Source organism: Zingiber officinale, chromosome 1B (assembly GCF_018446385.1).
Source record: "Zingiber officinale cultivar Zhangliang chromosome 1B, Zo_v1.1, whole genome shotgun sequence".
Lineage (NCBI taxonomy): Eukaryota > Viridiplantae > Streptophyta > Magnoliopsida > Zingiberales > Zingiberaceae > Zingiber > Zingiber officinale.
Window position 1 is genome coordinate 32,845,511 of NC_055986.1, and position 20,451 is coordinate 32,865,961.

The 20,451-nt window shown below is 37.2% G+C and overlaps 2 protein-coding genes across 4 annotated transcripts; both read left to right on the forward strand.

The window, feature by feature from the left end:
- Positions 1 to 12,484: 12,484 nt before the first annotated feature.
- LOC122037063 lies at positions 12,485 to 14,803 on the forward strand. Its single transcript, XM_042596565.1, has 2 exons — positions 12,485 to 13,318; positions 13,400 to 14,803. Exons 1-2 carry the CDS (start codon positions 12,485 to 12,487, stop codon positions 14,801 to 14,803), a joined length of 2,238 nt encoding a protein of 745 aa, XP_042452499.1.
- Positions 14,804 to 18,089: 3,286 nt separating this feature from the next.
- Positions 18,090 to 20,040, forward strand: LOC122050874. 3 transcript variants are annotated; one of them, XM_042611842.1, is made up of 3 exons: positions 18,090 to 18,268; positions 18,351 to 18,518; positions 20,003 to 20,040. In XM_042611842.1, the coding sequence occupies exons 1-3, from the start codon at positions 18,126 to 18,128 to the stop codon at positions 20,016 to 20,018; spliced, it is 327 nt and encodes a 108-aa protein (XP_042467776.1). In that variant the 5' UTR covers positions 18,090 to 18,125; the 3' UTR covers positions 20,019 to 20,040. The 3 variants fall into 3 exon arrangements, 2 of the variants coding, with proteins under 2 accessions (XP_042467776.1, XP_042467707.1); XM_042611773.1 differs by lacking the exon at positions 20,003 to 20,040 and having other exon boundaries at positions 18,351 to 18,578; XR_006131300.1 differs by lacking the exon at positions 20,003 to 20,040 and adding an exon at positions 18,773 to 18,834 and having other exon boundaries at positions 18,193 to 18,518.
- Positions 20,041 to 20,451: the final 411 nt, after the last annotated feature.

The window sequence follows — 20,451 nt, forward strand, 5'->3', positions numbered from 1 at the left end:
ACTAGCAGAATCAGAAAGTAGAGAATTCAGAGTGTCCGATAGTGGGGTGTTGTATTTTGGCGACAGACTCTGTGTTCCAGATCAGGAGGAGCTACAGAGACAGATTTTAGATGAGGCTCACAAGACTCCCTATGCGATGCATCCAGGTTCCACTAAAATGTATCAAGACCTGAAGAAACATTTTTGGTGGCCCGGGATGAAGCGAGACATCGCCAGATATGTTAGCACCTGCCTCACCTGTCAGAGGGTCAAGGCAGAACATCATCGACCAGGGGGAGTTCTGCAGCCTATACATATTCCAGAATGGAAGTGGGAGGATATCTCTATGGATTTCATAGTGGGACTACCCAGAACCACGAATGGTTTTGACGCCATCTGGGTTATAGTCGACAGGTTGACTAAATCAGCCCACTTCTTAGCTATCAAGATATCTTACTCCATGGAGAAGCTAGCCCAGTTGTATCTTCAGGAGATCGTCAGACTACATGGAGTCCCACGAACCATCATTTCAGATAGAGACAGCAGATTCACATCACACTTCTGGGAGTGTGTACAGTCAGTGTTGGGCACTAAGTTAAAGTTCAACACAGCCTTCCATCCTCAGACAGATGGTCAGACGAGCGAAAACGGTACTCAAGATATGCCGAGGCGTGCCCTAGACTTCAAGGAAGTTGGTGCAAATATCCGAGCTTAGCGAATTTGCATACAACAATAGCTATCGAGCCACTATCGGCATGACACCTTACGAGGCTCTATGGGCGGAGGTAGATCTCTAATCTGGTATGAGAGTGGTGAAGAAGAACTAGAACTTCGGATCTAGTAGCAGATACCACACTGCCAGATCCAGAGGATAGAGGCAGAGCCGTAAAAGCTATCCGATACAGCTAACCCTTAGGGTTTTCAGTCGGGGATACAATGTTCCTTAGAGTAGCTCCCATGAAGGGAGTGATGCATTTTGGGAAGAAGGGCAAGCTTAGTCCCAGATATGTGGGACCATACCTTATCAGCAGAAGAGTGGGCAAGGTAGCATATGAGCTAGAGCTACCCCAGGAAATGTCAGCTGTCCACAACGTATTTCATGTCTCTATGCTGAAGAAGCATACCCCAGATGCCACCCAGGTGATTGAGCCCTAGTTGGTACAGATCCGCAAAGACCTCAGCTATGATAGTCGGCCTATTCAGATAATAGATCGAGCAATTAAGAAATTGCGGAATAAGGAAGTACCATTAGTCAAAGTCATTTGGCACAGTCACACAGCAGAAGAGGCAACTTGGGAGACAGAAGCCAGCATGAGACAGAAGTACCCAGAATTGTTCTAAGTTCGAGGACGAACTTTTTATAAGGTATGGGGGATTGTAACGCCTGAAAATTCTCAAACTTGCATTAGAATTATTCTATGATTTTTCTGGAATTTTAGATATTTTTCCGAAATTTTTCGAGTAGCAGAAGTAGCAAAAATAATTAGAAGAATAAAAAGGCTTAAGCGGGAATCGAACCCGGGACCTCTCGGGCCCGCTAAACCATTCGTTAGCCTTAGTAACCGGTGAACCCAACAGGGCCGTGCTGAAAGAAAGGGGAACCAATTATATTTATATTAGAGTTGGGTTCAATTATCCACTTAATATAAATAGAAGATTTAAGTTGGTTTGGTTTATTTTATTTCTTTGGTTCGGCAAATCTCTTCTCCTCTCAAACCCTCACGCCGGCGCCCCTCTCTTCTTCCTCTTTCTCTCGGCGCACCAAGGCTAGGCCCCCAAGGACATCTTCCGGCAGCGGCTCCGACACCAGGACACTCCCCTTCGCGAGAGGAACGTGTTGGCGCAAGAGAACTATCGAAGGGATCGTCTTCTCCGGAAACCTAGTGACTAGAACCGTAAGGAAACTAGCGTACGAGGTAAGAAACCCCTCACCTGCAGTATAAGTAGCTCTCGTTGGATTGCATGCTTATAATTTAGTTATATGTAGATTGTTATCGATATCTAGAGTGTATTTAATTCTCTTCGCAGATTTAGGGGTTAGTTGAGTGTCTCTGGATGGGCCGGACGCGTTTTCCCTATTCAGATAGAGGTTTTAGACATCGTCGGGTGCCTAGAGGTGGTCCCCCTATTAGAGAGGAGAGTTGGAGCACACTAAGTGTTCGATAAAATGTTTAGCGCAACATTAGACAGTTTTAACAGCATAGTTAAATGCATAGAAGCATTTAAACCAGCATATCAGTTTTATTTCAATTTTATGGGACTAGATGTCCAATGGGTGGGCTCCCACAGTCGCCTCTAGGTTCAGACAACCTAGTGTAGGTTCAGATAACCTAGACTCAGCTAATTAGTATTTCAGTATTTTACTTTCAGCAGCGGCACTGTACTGGATTAGATATCCATTGGGTTGGACTCCCATAGCAATCCCGGGTCTAGTTAGGGATGCGCGCACAGCAAGTACAGTTGCCAGGGCCCTATAGCAGCATGTTTAGTATTTTTATCTATTATATATATAATAGTTTTCCAAATCAGTTTTAAAGCATAATGGAATTCAGTATTAGCTCAGCTTCAGCTTAGCTCACTTTTGTATCAGCTCAGCTTATTTCAGTTGTTAAATATGACAGCTTCATATACGGTTCTAGACATGTTATCATCAGTTTTGTTTTATGTTCAGCTTATGTTATGCCATGCTTTGTATGATACCATGCCATGCCATGCTTGCATATTCAGTATGTTTTTCAAACAGCATGATTTAAAAACATATTTGCATCATATGCATGATTTAGTGAGGTAGATGGTTTCTTACTAAGCTTTAAGCTTACAGATACTATTTTTCCTTATACTGCAGATAAAGGTAAAGGAAATATGGATTAGCGGAGGCTGGAGGGCAATTCTACGAAGATGTGTGTGGGCAGGAACTTGGAGTAGAGATCTTAGGGAACCTTAGCAAGCTTTATTTCAAACATTAGAACTTTTCAGTGTTTCTTTTTATCATCTTGCACTTTAGTATGTTAATCGTTACGAATTAGTTAACCATGCACCTTATTATGCTTAGAACATCTCTTTTATGTTGTTAGAATGTTAGTTGTTGTCATTAGAGTGTTTCTTAGTCATTTTAGTACTGGTAATGTGATTGGGGCACGAAACAGTGCTGAAATCAGACATTTGGCACGAAATCAGTAACTCGAATCGATCAGCTGATCGATTCGAGGGTTTCCAATCGATCAGCTGATCGATTGGGCAATCTGTTCCGTGAACAGTAGGCCTCTGGATCGATCAGCCGATCGATCTAGCCATTTCCGTCGCGAACAGAGAGTTATGGGATCGATCACTGGATCGATTGACAAGCCTGGATCGATCAGCCGATCGATCCAAATTATCGTCCCGGGCACAGTAGCATGCTGGATCGATCACTGGATCGATCCAACTTACGTCCCGCATACAGTAGCTGGCTGGATCGATCACTGGATCGATTCGACTATTCCAATCGATCCGTGGATCGATTGGGAGGTCTGGTATCAGCGGGGAAGTGTCTAAGTTCTGTTCCTTGGCCATGGGATGGTAAAACATGTTAGGAATGGTTAGATTACCTCCCTTAGCATGTATAGAACCAAGAAGTGATAGCCGTTCAGCAAAATTTTAATTAGCGTAGTTTCCGCATTATGTCTTTAGTTCTGGTCAGGGAATAGTTTAGCACAGCATAACTGTAGCGATCGACCTTACAGCTCAGCTAGTAGAAGGCGGGTCGTTACATTATGGGTTCATTGGTAATGGAAATCTTTCCAACCTGCGAGTCTTACTTGGAAGGAAAAATAACCGAGAAGCTTTTAAGTATAAGGGGTATGGAGCCAAAGATACATTGGAATTGGTTCATTCTGATTTGTGCGATCCTATGACTATCCAGACAAGAGGTAGTATCGAATATTTCGTCTATTTTATAGACAACTATTCAAGATACAAATACATTTACTTAATGTGCCGCAAGACTAAGTGCTTTGATTAGTTCAAAGAGTACAAGGCTGATGTGGAGAAACGATAAAGTAAATGTATCAAGTCACTATGGTAAGATCGTAGTGACAAGTATCTCTTGGGACAATTTAGGAGTCACTTATCAAAAGTAGGGATTCAATCCCAACTAACTACACCATTCTGTTGGGGTGTACCAGGTTCAGAATGGTGTAGTAGAAAGAAGGTATAGGACTCTTATGGAAATAATTAGATTGATGATGAGTTATTCAGAAAATTACCAAGTTCATTTTAAGGATATACTCTGAAAAAGAAAGTGAACATAGTACCTTCCAAAGTCAGAACTCTCTACTCATATAGAATTGCTGAATAGGCGTAAGCCTATTTTGAAGCATATTCGGATTCAGGTAGTCCAGCACATATGCTGAAGAGAGACAATGATAAGTTGGATAGGAATTCACTTGTTTGTGGGTTATCTTAGAGAAACGAAAGTAGGTTAATAGTCTTAAAAATCAGAAGGTCATTGTTAGCATCAATGACTGATTTTTAGAAGAGGACTATATAATAAACCACAAGCTCATAAGTAAATTTGTTCTTAATAAAAGACACGTCTAATCTAGTACCAACTGTACAAGATGAAATATCACAAGAAACTGCAACACGTATCACAATTGATACACAATTATAGACAGTGCATCATCGTAGTGGGAGGGTTGTCAAGCAAACCTAAAAGATTCATGTTTTGGGAGAGTTTTTGGACTTGATCCCAAATGAACATGAGCCTGATCTCTGACATATGATGAATCACTCTAAGATAAAGATGCAGCATCTTGGCAAAGACCAATGAATACAGAATTAGAATATATGTATTCTAATAAAATCTGGAAGATTGTAGAACCACCAGATGGTGTAAAAGCCATTCGGTGAAAATAGATCTACAATAGGAAAAGATGGATAGACAGGAAGGTGAAAACTTTCAAAGCAAGGCTTGATGATAAAGAAAACTTTTTCACTGGTAGCCATGCTTAAGTCTATCCGGATTCTTTTATCTATTTGTCAAGTGGATGTCAAGACAACATTCCGTAATGGAAGTCTTGAAGAAAGCATCCATATAAAGCAACCAGATGGGTTCATTGCAAAGGGCATAGAGCATCTAGTGTGCAAGCTCAAACAGTCTATGGACTGAGGCAAAGCTTCAAGGTCTTGGAACATCCGGTTTATCAAAGTAATCCAGACCTATGGATTTATTTAGTAACCAGATAAGTTTTGTGTATACAATAGGTGTGATGGAAACGTGGTGATATTTCTTGTACTATACGTAGATAACATTTTTGGTAGTTGGAAACAATATCAAATTGTTGTCAGAAGTAAGGGTATGGTTGTCCAAACAATTCGATATGAAGGACTTGGTAGAATGTATATATTCTTGGGATCAAAGTAATAAGGGATCGCAAGAAAAGAATATTTTACTTATCCCAAGCTTCATATATCGAAAAAATCCTTGCTCGTTTTAAGCATGCATAATTCCAAGAAAGGTTTCTTACCTTTTTGGCATGGAGTAACTTTATCTAAAGAGATGTCTCCGTAGACATCAAAGGAGATAGAGGAAATGAAGGCAGTTCTTTATACTTCGGCTGTCGGAAGCCTAATGTATGCTATACACAAGATCAGAAATCTGTTTTGCCAAGGGCATAGTTAGCAGATATCAAAGTAACCCTGGACAAGGACATTGGACTGCAGTAAAGCATATATTGAAGTACCTTAGAGGCACTAGAGATTATATGCTAGCTTACAAGGCAGTTAATTTGGTCCCTGTGGGTTGCACAGATTTTGACTTCCAATCGGATAGGGACAATAGTAAGTCAACCTCGGGGTTTTGTGTTTACTTTAGGAGGTAAAGACATAACTATGGAAGAGTGATAAGCATAGTTGTTTTTCTGGACTCCACCATAGAAGCTGAGTATATGGCAAGCCTCTGAGGTAGTCATAAAAGCTGAATGACTCAAAAACCTCAAGATAGACTTAGATATGATTTCTGGTTTGTCTAAAGATTATTACAATTTATTGTAATAATAGTGGTGCAGTAGCAAACTCGAAAAAACCATGAGTCTATAAGGTAAGTAAACACAATAGAGCGCAAGTACCACCCAATACGAGAAATCGTATAAACGAGGAGAAGTTGTTGTTGCCTAGATTGCATCAGATGATGACCTATAGATCTTTTCACTAAGGCCCTTAAGGCAAGAGCTTTTGATGGGCATGTTGAAGGGTTGGGATTCAGATGCATGGCAGCAAATATAGCAGCTTAGTCTTTTAGTATAAGTGGGAGATTGTTAGGATGTATACTAAAAGCCTAGCTTTTGGTATAAACATTTATCTAGAAATAAAGAATCACATTGGTCAAATGTCTACATTTATGATAAATGTAGTTGTTCAATTAATTTATATTGTAGATAAAATGGTGTGTGATGTCACACAAAGAGGATCATGTTATCAGTACCTTATAAATTATAAACAGTAGCTCACGACCAAGATGGAAAGGAATAAACCATTGGAAGGTCGTAGTGTAATTAGGTATTAGTTTATCTTAACTATATAATTACACTAGTACACTTAGAGTGTATTGAGTAGGACCATTAGAGGTCGTTTCTTTTATACTGACTTTATAAAGGAACAAAGACCTCAGTTATTATGGAAGTGTGTGCTCTTAAACCTAATATAATAACAAGCACATATATTTGATATTTATTTCTTTAATTTATCAATGGGTGAGATTTAGTTCGATAAATCAATAAGCCCGATAAGTTGGGAAATGATATCACTTATAGTGTGTGTTGTTGATTATAGAAGGAAACTGTGTCCTAGTGATCTAGGTTGAGAATGTCCCCAAGAGGAGCTCATAAGGATCATCATGTTAAACCCTGCAGGTGGACTTAGTCCGACATGATGATAAGGTTGAGTGGTACTACTCTTGGACTAAGATATTAATTAAATGAGTTGTCAGTAACTCACTTAATTAGTGGACATTCGACATCTTAAACACAGGGAGACTAACACACTCATAATAAGAAGGAGCCCAAAATGTAATTTGGGATTGGTGCGGTAGTTCAATAATAGTTCTTTAGTTGAATGAATTATTATTGATGAAATTAAGTTGTGTGTTCGGGGCGAACATTGGAAGCTTAATTTCATCAGGAGACCAAAACCAATTCCTCCTCTCGGTCCCTATCGTAGCCTCTTGTATATAGAGATTTATACTCACCACATACCCACCTTCTTACCCATCCAATGGGGCTGGCCAAGCTAGCTTGGAACCCAAGCTAGGGCCGGCCAAGACCAAATGGATGAGCCAAGTTTGTGGCCGGCCAAAGCTTGGGTCCCAAGCTTAGGTGGTCGGCCACTAAAATATTAAAAAAGGATTTTTATTAAAATTATTTCTTATGTGGATATCATTATTTTTAAAAGAGAGTTTAAAAATTAAAAATTTCCTTTTATAGCTTTCTACAAAAGATTAAGAGAAGAGATTAATCTCTTTCCTTATTTGCAGATTAAAAGGATGGTTTTAATTTTTGTCAAAAACTTTCCTTATTTGTAAATCATCTACATGTTTAAAAGAGAGTTTAAAATTTAAAATCTTTCTTTATTTGTTGATTAAAAGGTGGATTTTAAATTTTAAGAAAACTTTCATTTTTAACCATGTTCATGATTTACAAGAGAGTTTAAAAATTAAATATTCTCTTTTATAAGTTACTACAAGAGATTAAGAAAAGATTTGATATCTTTCCTTATTTGTAGATTAAAAGAGATTTTAATTTTTAGAGATAACTTTCTTTTTATCCACATATTTAAAAGAAAGATTTTAATTTATAAAATTTCCTTTTTATTAACCAATCATGAAGGGATTAAAATTATTGGAGAAATTTTTATAAATTTTCGGAAACAAATTAGGAAGTTTTAATTCTTATTTTTATTAAAACTTTCCTTGATTTGGGGCTTGAGGTGGCCGACCATTGTTATTAAGAAAAGAAAATTATTTTTAATTAAATAATTTTTCTTTTTCATGGAAAAAGAATTAAGGAGGTTTTTTTATTAAATTTCTTTATTTGCCAAGACCAAGGATTATAAAAGAGGGGGTAGAGGAGGCTTCATGGCTAACAACTCTATTCTATTTTCTCCCTCTTTTCTTCCTTGGTGTGGCCGGCCCTTCTCCTTTTCTCTCTTCCTCTTGTGTGGCCGAAATCCTTTATCTCTTGGAGCTTGGAGGAGGTGGCCGGATCTAGCTTGAGGAAGAAGGAGAGAAAGCTTGCATCCCTTGGAGCTTGGTTGGTGAAAAAGGTTCTTCATCCTTTAGAAGATATGCTTGGCCGAAACTTGAAGGAAGGTAGAAGAAGGTGCCTTGGTGGTTCTCGTCTCGGAAGATCGTTGCCCACACAACATCCGGGATTAGAAGAGGAATGCGGTAGAAGACCTAGAGGTTTTTGTTTGCAAAAGAAAAGGTATACTAGTATTTAATTTCCGCATCATACTAGTTTTATTTCTTTGTAGAAATACCAAATACAAGAGGCATGCGATTCTAGTATTTCAAATTAGTTTTCGATGTTGTGTTCTTTTGTTTTTCTTTTCCTTGTGATTTGATTGTTCCTTTTGGTTGACCTAAAGTTAGTTAAGGAAATTAAATATTAGCTTTCCTTAAAAGGCTTTGTCTAGGCGGTGGTGGTTGTTCCCATATCCAAGAAGGTCATGTGCCTCGCCATGCAGTCCTGGAAGGCAATTTTGGAAATTAATATTTAATGAAATTAATAACCTAGGTGATTTGGATCGAACATGTTAAGCTCCGCAGGAGATCCAAGTCTAAACCTAAAAGAACAAATAAATTAAACTTAGGATCAAACGTGTTAAGTTTCCCAGGCGATCCAAGTTTAATTTAAAAGAACACATAGTAGCTAGGAAAAGGTTCAGACCTTTGTACAAAATTTTTGTACAGTGGAACCATTAGGTTTTCCGAGTAGCAACCAACAATTGGTATCAGAGCTAGGGTTTTGCCTCTGTGTATTTGGTATTAGTTTAATTATGCACATGTCATACATAATTTAGGCAGTATAATAGTAGGATGTGCTAACTTTGTGGATGCAGGATCCAACTATTATGGCTTATAGATATTGTGTGTGTGATTGGACCCTTGGACATGTCAAGGGTATTTTATTGTGTGTGCATGATTGTATTATAAAATACAGCAGGAGCTGTATTTAGTTTTAATAGAATTTTATTTTTTGATCTAGATACATGTACATGCCTTCGAGGAATATAGGATCGAAAAATGTAAAATTTTATTTATGTCACGGATCGAATCTTGCAAGGCGTGGAACCTTTTGAGGATCAGAGGTGCAACGGAACAAGGAGCAAGATGGATGTGACAACTAGGCCCGGTGGCAGGTGCCAAAGATGGCAGCAGTTAGGGTTGGCGACACACGGAGGACAACAATAGATAAAAGCCATAATTGTTGAAAATTAGTTTTTCTATTTATTGCTTTTTATGCTGTGCTGTGTGTGCTTGTTAGTATGCATGTTAAGTAGGCTAGCATAGTCAAAATTCCTCACTTTAAATAACTAAGTGAGAGAGGGATTTATTTTTAAATAAATTCCACAATCTCCATTATTGGTTTATAATTGATGCAACAAGCTTGCGCGTTGGCTCTGAGTGCCTTCCTCCATATCGGATGAGCTTGTTTGCGGATCACTAGATTAAACTTCCATTTTGGATGACTATAGGAAGTTAATTAAGAGCGTGTGATCTTCCCCATCAGAAGGGGCACAATCTTATTAATGGACTTAGTGTCAAGTAATGGTCTACACTTAGGCACGTCTAATAGTATCCTCCCCATCAGAGTCACTGCTATTATTTGTGTGACCGAAGAAAACCAACTATTAATTTGTCAAATAAATAGGTTGACAAGATAATAAAGTTAAAAAAACTCCTCTTACACTATGTGAAAAACGACGTTTTACTTCGCCATGATTTACTTCATCAATTTAAATATAAGAGGTAAAAGTGTATAAGCAACTTCGCTGAAAAAATTGACGAAGTATATACAAATATAGACTTCGCATATTTAAAAACGTGGGCTTCGCTTTAAACTGAAATAAGCTATTACTTCGGAAAGTTGTTAAATACCGAAGTAGTAACGTCGTGAATAGAATTTTTAGTGTTTACTCCGAAGTAATAGTACAAGAGTTAACTTTTATTTTGAGACCACTTTTATTTCCCCCCACTTTTTCGTTAACTTCCCTCTGCCGAAATAAGGTTGGACCTCCTCTTCCTTCCCCTTCATTTCAGTCCTCTCCGTTCCCTCTCGTTAGGGCTTCCCTCTGCCGAAATAAGGTTGGACCTCCTCTTCCTTCCCCTTCATTTCAGTCCTCTCCGTTCCCTCTCGTTAGGGCTTCCGATTTGGAGTCTTAGGCAACAGAGACGAAGGTTTCCTCGTTAGGGCTTCTGAAATAAGGTTTGACAACTTGAACTTTCTTACGCAGGGTTTAGGTTGCAAGTGTTTGAGATATACCGTATGTTTTCTTTCCTTCGATTTCTTTTTCTTATTCTTCTTCTTTTTCTCCTCCTTTATTTTGCAAAATCATGTTTTAGACGGTCTCCAATTTGTTGTAGGTTTGGTGCTATTCTTCCAACAAAGACAAGTGTTTGGAAATTTTTTTTGTTTTTTTTTTTTCATTCTCTATGTTTACGAGGTCATTACCTAAAAATACGCATGCTTTCAAGTTAGAGTAAGACATGTGTTGTACTCTTACTCCTTCAAGTTGTCCCTCAAAATCTCAGTTCCACATGTATTAATTTTTCTTAAAAAAAAATACCTGCCTCCTAATGCAAGCAAGCATAGCACCAATTGAATTTAAATATCAACTATAGAAGATGGATTGTTTTCCCATGAGATAGCAAAAACTAATGTAACTAATGTGTGTTTTTGTTTCCTTGTTCAGACAATTTGCTAAGCAACCATCAACATTCATATACAAATCAATATTGCTAGAACACTCACCTTTATAATTTCTATTTTGTCCTTGCTCTCTCGGTGACCACTACACTCCTATTCAAATCTTGATGATGAATGCCGCCTTTCTTTATATAAATGTGATCAGATACTTTATCTTTGCCCTCTTGAAATGGATTGAAATAAAATAGAGATGCATCCAATTTCTATCTAATGCCTTGTGTTGTATACTCGATCCACACTAGGTATAATTTGATAAAGAGTGATTACATCTCTCTATTATTTGCTACTCTCTTTGGCATAAGATAGCTTAATTAGCATTTTCTCCACTAGGTAGATGATGATAATAACTTTTAAATACAACACTCACTAATAGTTATAGTAAATTCTCACCAGACAAGGGAACATAATTTGTCTTTGTGCTACCTGTTTCATCCATTATGAAGATCCCAAATACAACATTTCAGAATCAGACAATCTCAACTATGCTATCACTTATTGAGATTAAATGTGTAACTGCTTCATCCATCACAAATACAACAATTTAATTTAACAATTTCTAACTATGATACCACTTAAGATAAATAATTTAATAAAATTTAAAGTAAATCTTTGGCTAAAAAAAATATGAGAGTAAAAATACAATAAAACTAAATAAAATTACTATTCACACTTTCTATAGTTACATCTCAAACCTTTCCTAACTCCTCAGGATGACAAAAAAAGTTCTAATAAAAAAACTTGTGTAAGCTCTCTGAAAATGTATCACACAACTTGTACAAATGCAACCCAGCATATCTCCTACATTCTGAAATGATCCATCCATGAACAATTTATAACCACCATAAATTTCAAGAAATTTGGTTACAATTGGATTAAACGAACTCAAAACTACTTCCATCACAAATTTCAACAATCACAACAGCATGATTATGAAAAACTAACTTTTAAATCAGAAATTAGAGGGGTTTTCTTTTACTACTATCAGGCTGAATGGTCTCCGACACTGGATTGCTGACAACCCAATAGATTCAATCTATTTAAGAGCATTCATATGTCAAATGATTGAGTGTGCATGTTCGAAAAAAGACAAGTGTTTGGAAATTCAACTGGTGTCATGCTTTCGTTCTTTATATATTCACATATTATACAAAATACGCATTATTTTTCTTCATGATGAGTAGAAAATATTGACAGCTGTTGGAATGAGTATAAAATATGGAACTGTGTTCGATATGAATTTGACTACCTTTTTGCAGTCTTACTCTAACGTTTGCTTAACATATATGTAGTATCTTCAGGTTTTGATCAAAGAACACATTGAGCTAGCGGTAAATAATTTTAGCACGATAATTCTGAAGAAGTTCTTGGGATTCTGTTGTACTATAATGGATAAATTCTAGATTTACTTAGATAGGAGGTCCAAAGAGTATGAGGAGGGTGTGGAACAATTCATTAGAAGTTGTTTGCAGAATCCACATATCGACCCCAATTTAATCCATTGTCCTTGTTGCAAATGTATGAATCTTAAAAAGGGAGCGGTTATGTGGATTCGGGAGCATCTTTACTTCAATGATTTCAGTAAAAATTATTTGAATTGGATTTGGCATGGTGAGGCTGCGGAGAAGGATAGATTAAATTCGAGTGTCAACCAAGAGCCAACTGATAATTGTCATGATGATTTTGAAACAGTTAATTTGTGTGAGGCAGCGTATGATAACCATACAGAAAATCCAGAAGCATTTATGAAGTTTTTGGAGGAAGCAGAGAAGCCACTGTATAAGGGATGCAAACGTTACACAAAGTTGAGTGCACTTGTAAAACTATACAATACCAAAGCAAGGCATGGGATGAGTGATGCTCTATTTTCAGATCTACTAGCAGATTTTGGGGACATGCTGCCAGATAACCACAATCTGCCATCGTCAATTTATGAAGCAAAGAAGACGTTGAGTTGTTTGGCTTTGAGTCATGAAAAGATTCATGCTTGTTCCAATGATTGCATCCTTTATAGGAAACAATATAAAGACTGCGTAAGCTGCCCGAAATGTGGCTTATCAAGATGGAAGCTAACCAAGAAAAATGTTGAGAAGAAAGGTGTTCCTGCCAAAGTGGTTTGGTATTTCCCTCCCATACCAAGATTTAAGCGCATGTTTAAATCTTTAGAAACTTCCAGAAATTTAACATGGCATGCATATAGCACAAGAGTTGTTGGTCAGTTACGCCATCCAGTTGATTCACCGTCATGGAAATTGGTGGATCATATGTGGCCCAACTTTGGAAGTGAGGCAAGAAATATTCGCCTGGCACTTGCAGCCGATGGAATTAATCCTCACAGCAATCTTAGTAGTCGCTACAGTTGCTGGCCAATCATGCTGGCCACATATAATTTGCCTCCAGACATGTGCATGAAAAGGAAATTCATCATGCTAACGATGCTCATTTCAGTGCCGAAATAGCCTGGAAACGATATCGACGTCTACCTTGAGGTTCTGGTTTATGATTTGCAGCTCTTGTGGGAAGGAGTTGATGGAGTTTATGATGCTTATCGAAGGGAGATTTTCACTCTTAAAGCAGTTCTTTTATGGACCATCAACGACTTTCCTGCATATGGTAACCTTAGTGGATGTACTACACATGGTTATTACGCATGCCCAATATATGGTGAGGATACTTATGCAAAGCACTTACCAAATGGGAAGAAAATGTCATTTGCTGGGCATAGACGATTCCTACCACGATTTCATCCATATCGGAGGCAAATAAAGGAGTTTAATGGCATGGAGGAACTTGGTGAAGCAGGTAGGCCATTATTTAGAATTAAGTTGTTTGACAAGCTTTCAGACATGACATGTGAGTTTGGAAAGAAAACAAGTGTGAATGGGAAAATAAGGAAAAAAGCAAAGGAGAATATTGTGGAAGACATTGAAGAAGAAAAGTATGTTGGAGCTACAAATTTCAGTAAATGTTGTAAGAAGAAGTCAATTTTTTTCAATCTTCCATACTGGAAATACCTACATGTTAGGCATTGTCTCGATGTTATGCACATTGAGAAAAATGTTTTCGAGTCTCTGATTAATACTTTGATGAACATCAAGGGAAAAACTAAGGACAATGTGGCAGCTAGGTTGGACATGGTTCAGATGGGAATTAGGCCTCAATTGACTCCTAAAATTGGTGAGAAAAGAACATATCTACCTCCTGCAGCATGCTCATTCACAAAAAATGAGAGATTACAAGTATGTAGGTCATTAATGGATATAAAAGTTCCGGAAGGTTTCTCATCAAACATGAAGAATCTTGTCTGCATGGATGAGATGAAGCTAAGTAGCTTGAAATCACATGATTCTCATGTTATAATGCAGCACTTCCTGCCAATAGTCATACGTAATTCTCTGCCAAAATATGTTAGATATGCTGTCATAAGATTATGCTTCTTCTTCAAAGATATTTGTTGCAAGATTATCGATGTAGCCAAGTTAGATAAGCTGCAATCTGACTTGATCATTACACTCTGCTTATTGGAGCAGTATTTCCCCCCTTCTTTCTTCGATATCATGCTCCACTTAACAGTTCATCTTGTTCGTGAAGTCCAATTATGTGGACCAGTCTACTTCAGATGGATGTACCCATTTGAAAGATGCATGAAGATGTTGAAAAGTTACGTAGGCAGTCGAAAATATCCAGAAGGTTGCATTGTTCGGAGATATGCAGCAGAAGAAGCAGTTGAATTTTGTTCAGAATATCTCAATGACCTTGATCCTGTTGGGGTCCCTAAATCACTACGTGACCCAAACGCAAGCATTCCTGGATTCTCAGCAAGCAATTCATCAATCATCGTCCAACAAATTGATCTCCAATAAGCACACTTGACTGTTCTAGAAAATACAGAAGAAATATCTCCATACATTATGTAAGTGTACTGCATAACTAATAATTATATGTACTTGGCAGTCCATATGTATTCATGAAAATAAAACTTTAGAAGTAAAATTCTTCAGTGAACACAAATCCTTCTTGAAGACAATGTTTCCCAAGAAACAGAAAGATGCAAGGTGGATACAAGATGCTCATAATAAGAGGTTCATTGACTGGTTTCGTGCAAAGGTGATGTAGAAGATGCTAACATACAATATTTGTTAATCATTGTTTTGATCACACTAATTAATAGGAATGCATGTTAGGTGGCTGCTGAAATCGATAGTTGCAATGGTGGAATGACATCGTCATTGAGATGGCTGGCCCATGGACCACGTGTGCGAGTCTTAAAGTGTGATAGCTATGTCATAAATGGCAATTTATACCAAACAAAAGAGTGGGATGATGAGAAAGTTTGTCAAAACAGTGGTGTTTCTCTACTTGCCAACACGATGCTTGTTTGTAGTGCCAAAGATAAGAATCCCGTGTTAGAGAATGTGACTTTTTATGGAGTTATTGAAGAGATATGGGAACTAGACTATCATCAATTTCAAGTTCCTCTTTTCAAGTGCGCATGGGTATCAAATGACAAAGGAATACAATACAATGATGAATGTGGCTTCACCTTAGTTAATCTGAACAAACGAGGCCACCAGAAGGATGAATTTGTGCTTGCAAGTCAAGTTAGACAAGTATTTTATGTTGCTGACCCACTGAACAAAGGGTGGTCAATAGTGCTTCAAGTTCCAAATAGATGTTACGAGGGAGAAGAGGATCTTTGGACCATAATTCCCGAAGCTCGACCAATTGATAATGTTGATATTCATTGTATTCCTACACATGAAGGATACTTTAGATCTTCTAAAGAGGGTTTCTTTGTAACAAACAAGAAAAAAATGATGTTTTCCACTTTTATGTCATCTGCATTAATATTTATTGTTTTTACTAGTATTATTTTTACTTGTTCGTATGTGTTAATGTTATTATTTGTATCACGTCTTCTTTTATTATATTGTCACTGTAGACTTTATATACCGTTATCTCATCATTTATTTTCCTATATGTAGGGAAAAGAACAATGCGTCCTAAAAAACAATGAAAAATAGCAAAATATGATGAGCCACGTGTAGTTGAGGACACCGAACTACACCAAGATGTTGATGGGTTAGCAGCTGCAGAGCTACGAGGAGAGACTGAAATAAAAGAACCTCCTATTACTGGGCAGAAGAAGACTCGGGGGCCTACATCAATGTGCAGACTTATTGCTGCTGCGAGATGGGGAAAAAAGTCGACGATTGAATATGATGACATAGGACGACCTGTGTACAATGAAAATGGGAAGGCACTACAATCTTTCATAGGCTCTATTGTTAGATCCATGGTGCCTATTAACATAAAGTCATGGCCCACTGTTCCAGAGAACATGAAACAGAAAGTGTGGGAAGAAATATCGGTGAGTATAATCCAATAATACACTTCCTTATGAGATTGCTTATGTTTTTTTTTCATTGTGATTTTTTCAATATACAAACTGATAGCAATTACTGCTGTGTGTTACAGAATGTCTTTGACTTAGCACCTCAAAGCGAGGCGACAGTGATGAGTTCAGCAAGCCAGAAATGGAGAGACTTCAAAAACAAACTCAACAGTAGGTTTGTCTGTCCATATAGAGATAATCCTGAAAAACTGAGGTCACCACCGGAGCAGTATCAGATCCCATCTGCAATTTGGAAAGCTTTTGTTGATGAGAGGCTACATCCATCTTGGGAGGTACTTGATGATATTATCATGTTATATTTAAATTATTATATGCACCAAGATTTAAAACATTTAGGGCATTTAATTAACAAAATGAAGTTCTGTATATAATAAGTTCATGTACAGCAGGAATATATATAATAAGTTCATCATACTCCATCCTATTGTTTTTAAATTCTAGCCATTCTTCTAAAAATTTACTTTTTTTTACGTGACATAGGTCACTCATGAAAAACAAAAGGAACGGGCGAGCAATTGCAAGTATCATCACAAAATGTCTCGCAAGGGATATATTGGATTGGAGACTGAATTGGTAATCCATGGAACATTATATTATCCTTTTCATGTAGTACGCCATGTTTTAAATGATCGTTTTTTGGAATTGTAGAGGCAGAGAAAAATATTCAGGGAGGATGAGGAAGTTGATAGGTCATTCCTTTGGCGTAAGGCCCGCGAAGACAAATTCGGAAACATCACAAATACAGAGACTGCTGAAGTTGCTGAAAAAATTGTATTATTTTAGTTTTATTTCAAGTTCATTCATAATAAGTGAAAAAGTGTCTTCATTGGATATTTAATGTTACCTCCATATTTGTAGGACGAATTGTTGGACAAAAAAAAAGAGGGGAGAGTTCATATCTTCTGGAAGCAATGACGTATTAACTACTGCATTAGGGAGCCAAGAACCTTACGGAAGGGTTAGAGGTGTAGGGGGATTTGTGAAGCCCCAAGTCTACTTCAAAACTCCAAGGAAGAAGAGGGAGTTGGTGTCAAAGGCTTTGGCTGAAAACTTCAAAGAGCAAGCGGAGGAAACAAAGATTTTGAAAGCTGAAGTTGAAAAACTGAAGGCTCTTCTTGCTCGATTTATGCCAGAAATAAGTGATCGAGTTTCTGAATGTGTAGCATCTAACAAGTCATCGCACATGGCAGTTCAAATATTGGAAGATGATGTGGAAGTTTTTGAATGCGACAATTCATTCAATCAGGTTTTGTATTATATTTGGTACATTAAATTTGTTTCCTAGCTTCAGATATTAAAAGATAATATCTTATTGTTCAGGGGAAAAAATGTCATTTGGCTCTGAAGAATAAGGGGAATGTGGTGGCATATGGCACAATAGTATCCGACGGAGGCCCAAATGTAATGCTGCACAATGCTCCACTTGGGGAAGGCAACTTAAAGGTGTCTGTTGATGTTGTTTTACAGGAGGAAGCAGAGCTTCCAATTCCACTTAAGTCGGGACCAATAGTAATGGTAGATGCTGTTGGAACTGTGGTTGGCTGGCCAAAAGAATTGGTGATATTTCCGACGACAAAGGTATTTTCAGTTCACTTTTCTGTTGCTATAGTTGTATATTTTGCTACAATTATTTAAAATTACAAAAAAAGGAGAAACCTGCACCACCATTTGCTATTTTGGAGGTTCCTGATGAGAAAAATAAATTCAAGGAAGTTGAAAGTGCTCTACCAATGCCATGCAAGTTTTTGTATTCTTTTGTTGTTAGACTGATGACTGAGGAGGAGACCATTCCTATCGAATTTGATGAAGCCATGTTTGGACGTAATGTGAGTACATCGTTGTTGAGAGAGGATATCATGCGCTGTATGGAAATGAGAGAGATAGGGTCCAGGCAAATTTTGGTTTACATGGGGTAAGTTATGTCTTATATACAATTCTTCTCTTTGCATGAGTTCATGTCTTAAGTAACCATGTTTTTTATTACTTGAATGCAGTTACTTGTACAAGTACTTGAAGGAAACAAACAGGGCTGAGTATGTGTCGTTTGTGGATCCCAACAAAATACCAGCCGCTCAAGATGGCAGTACCTCTTCACAACACATTGCTAATCAGTTGAAAGCATCAAACGGAGACAGCATATGCCTTATCCCATACAACACTGGGTATATTTTTAATCCCTGCTCAATTCCTAATACATAGTAGCTTAGCTATATATTGACAATCGTGCAGGAACCACTGGATCTTGACCGTTATAAACGAGGACAAAGATACAATTTATTTGTTGGACTCAATGGGTAATAGGAACCGAGATAACGCTTGGAAAACTACAGTGTGCAAGTATGTTTTAGATTATGTAGATTATGAATAGATTGATTAGCAAATATGAAATGAAATAAGTTCTATTTTTACAATGTAGTGGAGTGAGGACGTACCTTTGTATGAGGGGTAATCCAAAACGACCAACTTTCAAACAGTTGATGGTATGTCTTATTGAAAACATGCATTCCTGGTTCTTATATATTTGGTTTTTCACTTTGCATTAACTTTGATTCATTAGGGTAATCTCAAACAACAAGGTTGTGTTGAATGTGGATACTACTGTGTCATGCGGTACATGAAGGAGATTGTTGAATGTGAGGATCTACAGTTGGAGAGGAAGGTGTGTGAATTTCTTCCATTTTGAACAGGAATGCATATACTGAATCAAATCGTTCACGCCCTGCTACTGCTTTCTTCTCATGCTTTAATATGGCTTCTTTCCTTCTTTTTTTTCCTCGCCCTTAGATGACACCCTGTTTATGGTTTTATACAAAACTGTGTTATGCATAGTTTTATTAGTAGCTGAGGGAAATTAGTAACTGATTTGGGCATGGTTACCTTATAGACCTAATAAACTATTAAATTTCTGCTTGACGATGATTGAGAATATAGAAGGCTGTCAAGGAACAACTATAATAGTCTTGCTATTAGCACTAATGTTATAAAATGCTTTTAATTAATACTAGTCATTTGCTAATAACAATGACAAAACCTTTCTAGACACGTGCTTAGTTTAAATCAAATCCAATAGAACCTTAGGCATCAAAATATAAACTGTATTATGAGTTGAAATTTAGATGTTTTAAGATGAGAGACAAGGGATCATAAGTCATACCTCGATATTGAACATTATTTATGACCAAGGTGGGTAGAATACTGACATCTCCATGAGAACCATGCCCAAGCTACCATAAGAAAATGTTCAGCATATCAGCTAGGCTACTTGAAAGATCCAGTTATCTGTCCACACCGCTAATTCAGTACTTTCGTGTTGTGTGATTATTGAGCAAGTCTCATTGTACAATTTTTTGCTTTTTTGTCATAGTGCATGTGAAATTGAGAATGCAATACATTAATTTAACTGAGCATCTAATCACCATGCGATTGGAACTACTAAAACTTAAGGTTCAAAAAACTGTTGGATCATTTTTATTACACATTTGATGAAATGTTATTGTTACTATAAGAGTGCATATAACAATACATATTTATTTGTCTTATCATGCTTTTGTTAATTTAATTCATGATTTTTTTTGTCAACTTACTGTGTTTTGATTTAGTGTTTTCAGTTACAAAACATAACATGATGGTTCTTTCTAAATTGCAGTTTGCAGGTTGTGTGAAGAACCAGTACTATACGCAGACACAATATGATGACGTGAGAATCGAATGGAGTGAATTTGTGTACTCGTATTTGAAGTGAATTGCAGGTTGTGTGAATGAACCAGTACATGTTTTTGGTTTTTTATAGCTTATTTTGATCATATTTAGGAAGATTTGTTTTGTATAAACATATGCTGAAATCATGGCTTATTTTGATCAAGGCTTATGAAGTTACCTTTTGTGATGCTCAAAATTACTGAAGTCTAAAAATAATGAAGTAAAAAGAGAAAAAATACTTCACTTTATTCATAAAATCCGAAGTAAAATCTACTTATAACTTCGAAGCAATATAATTTGTTGCTGTAAAATAGTATCAACTACTTCGATTATTACCAAAAATTTCGAAGTAGTATCTATCTATTACTTCGATCCAGAACGAAGCTAAATGTAATT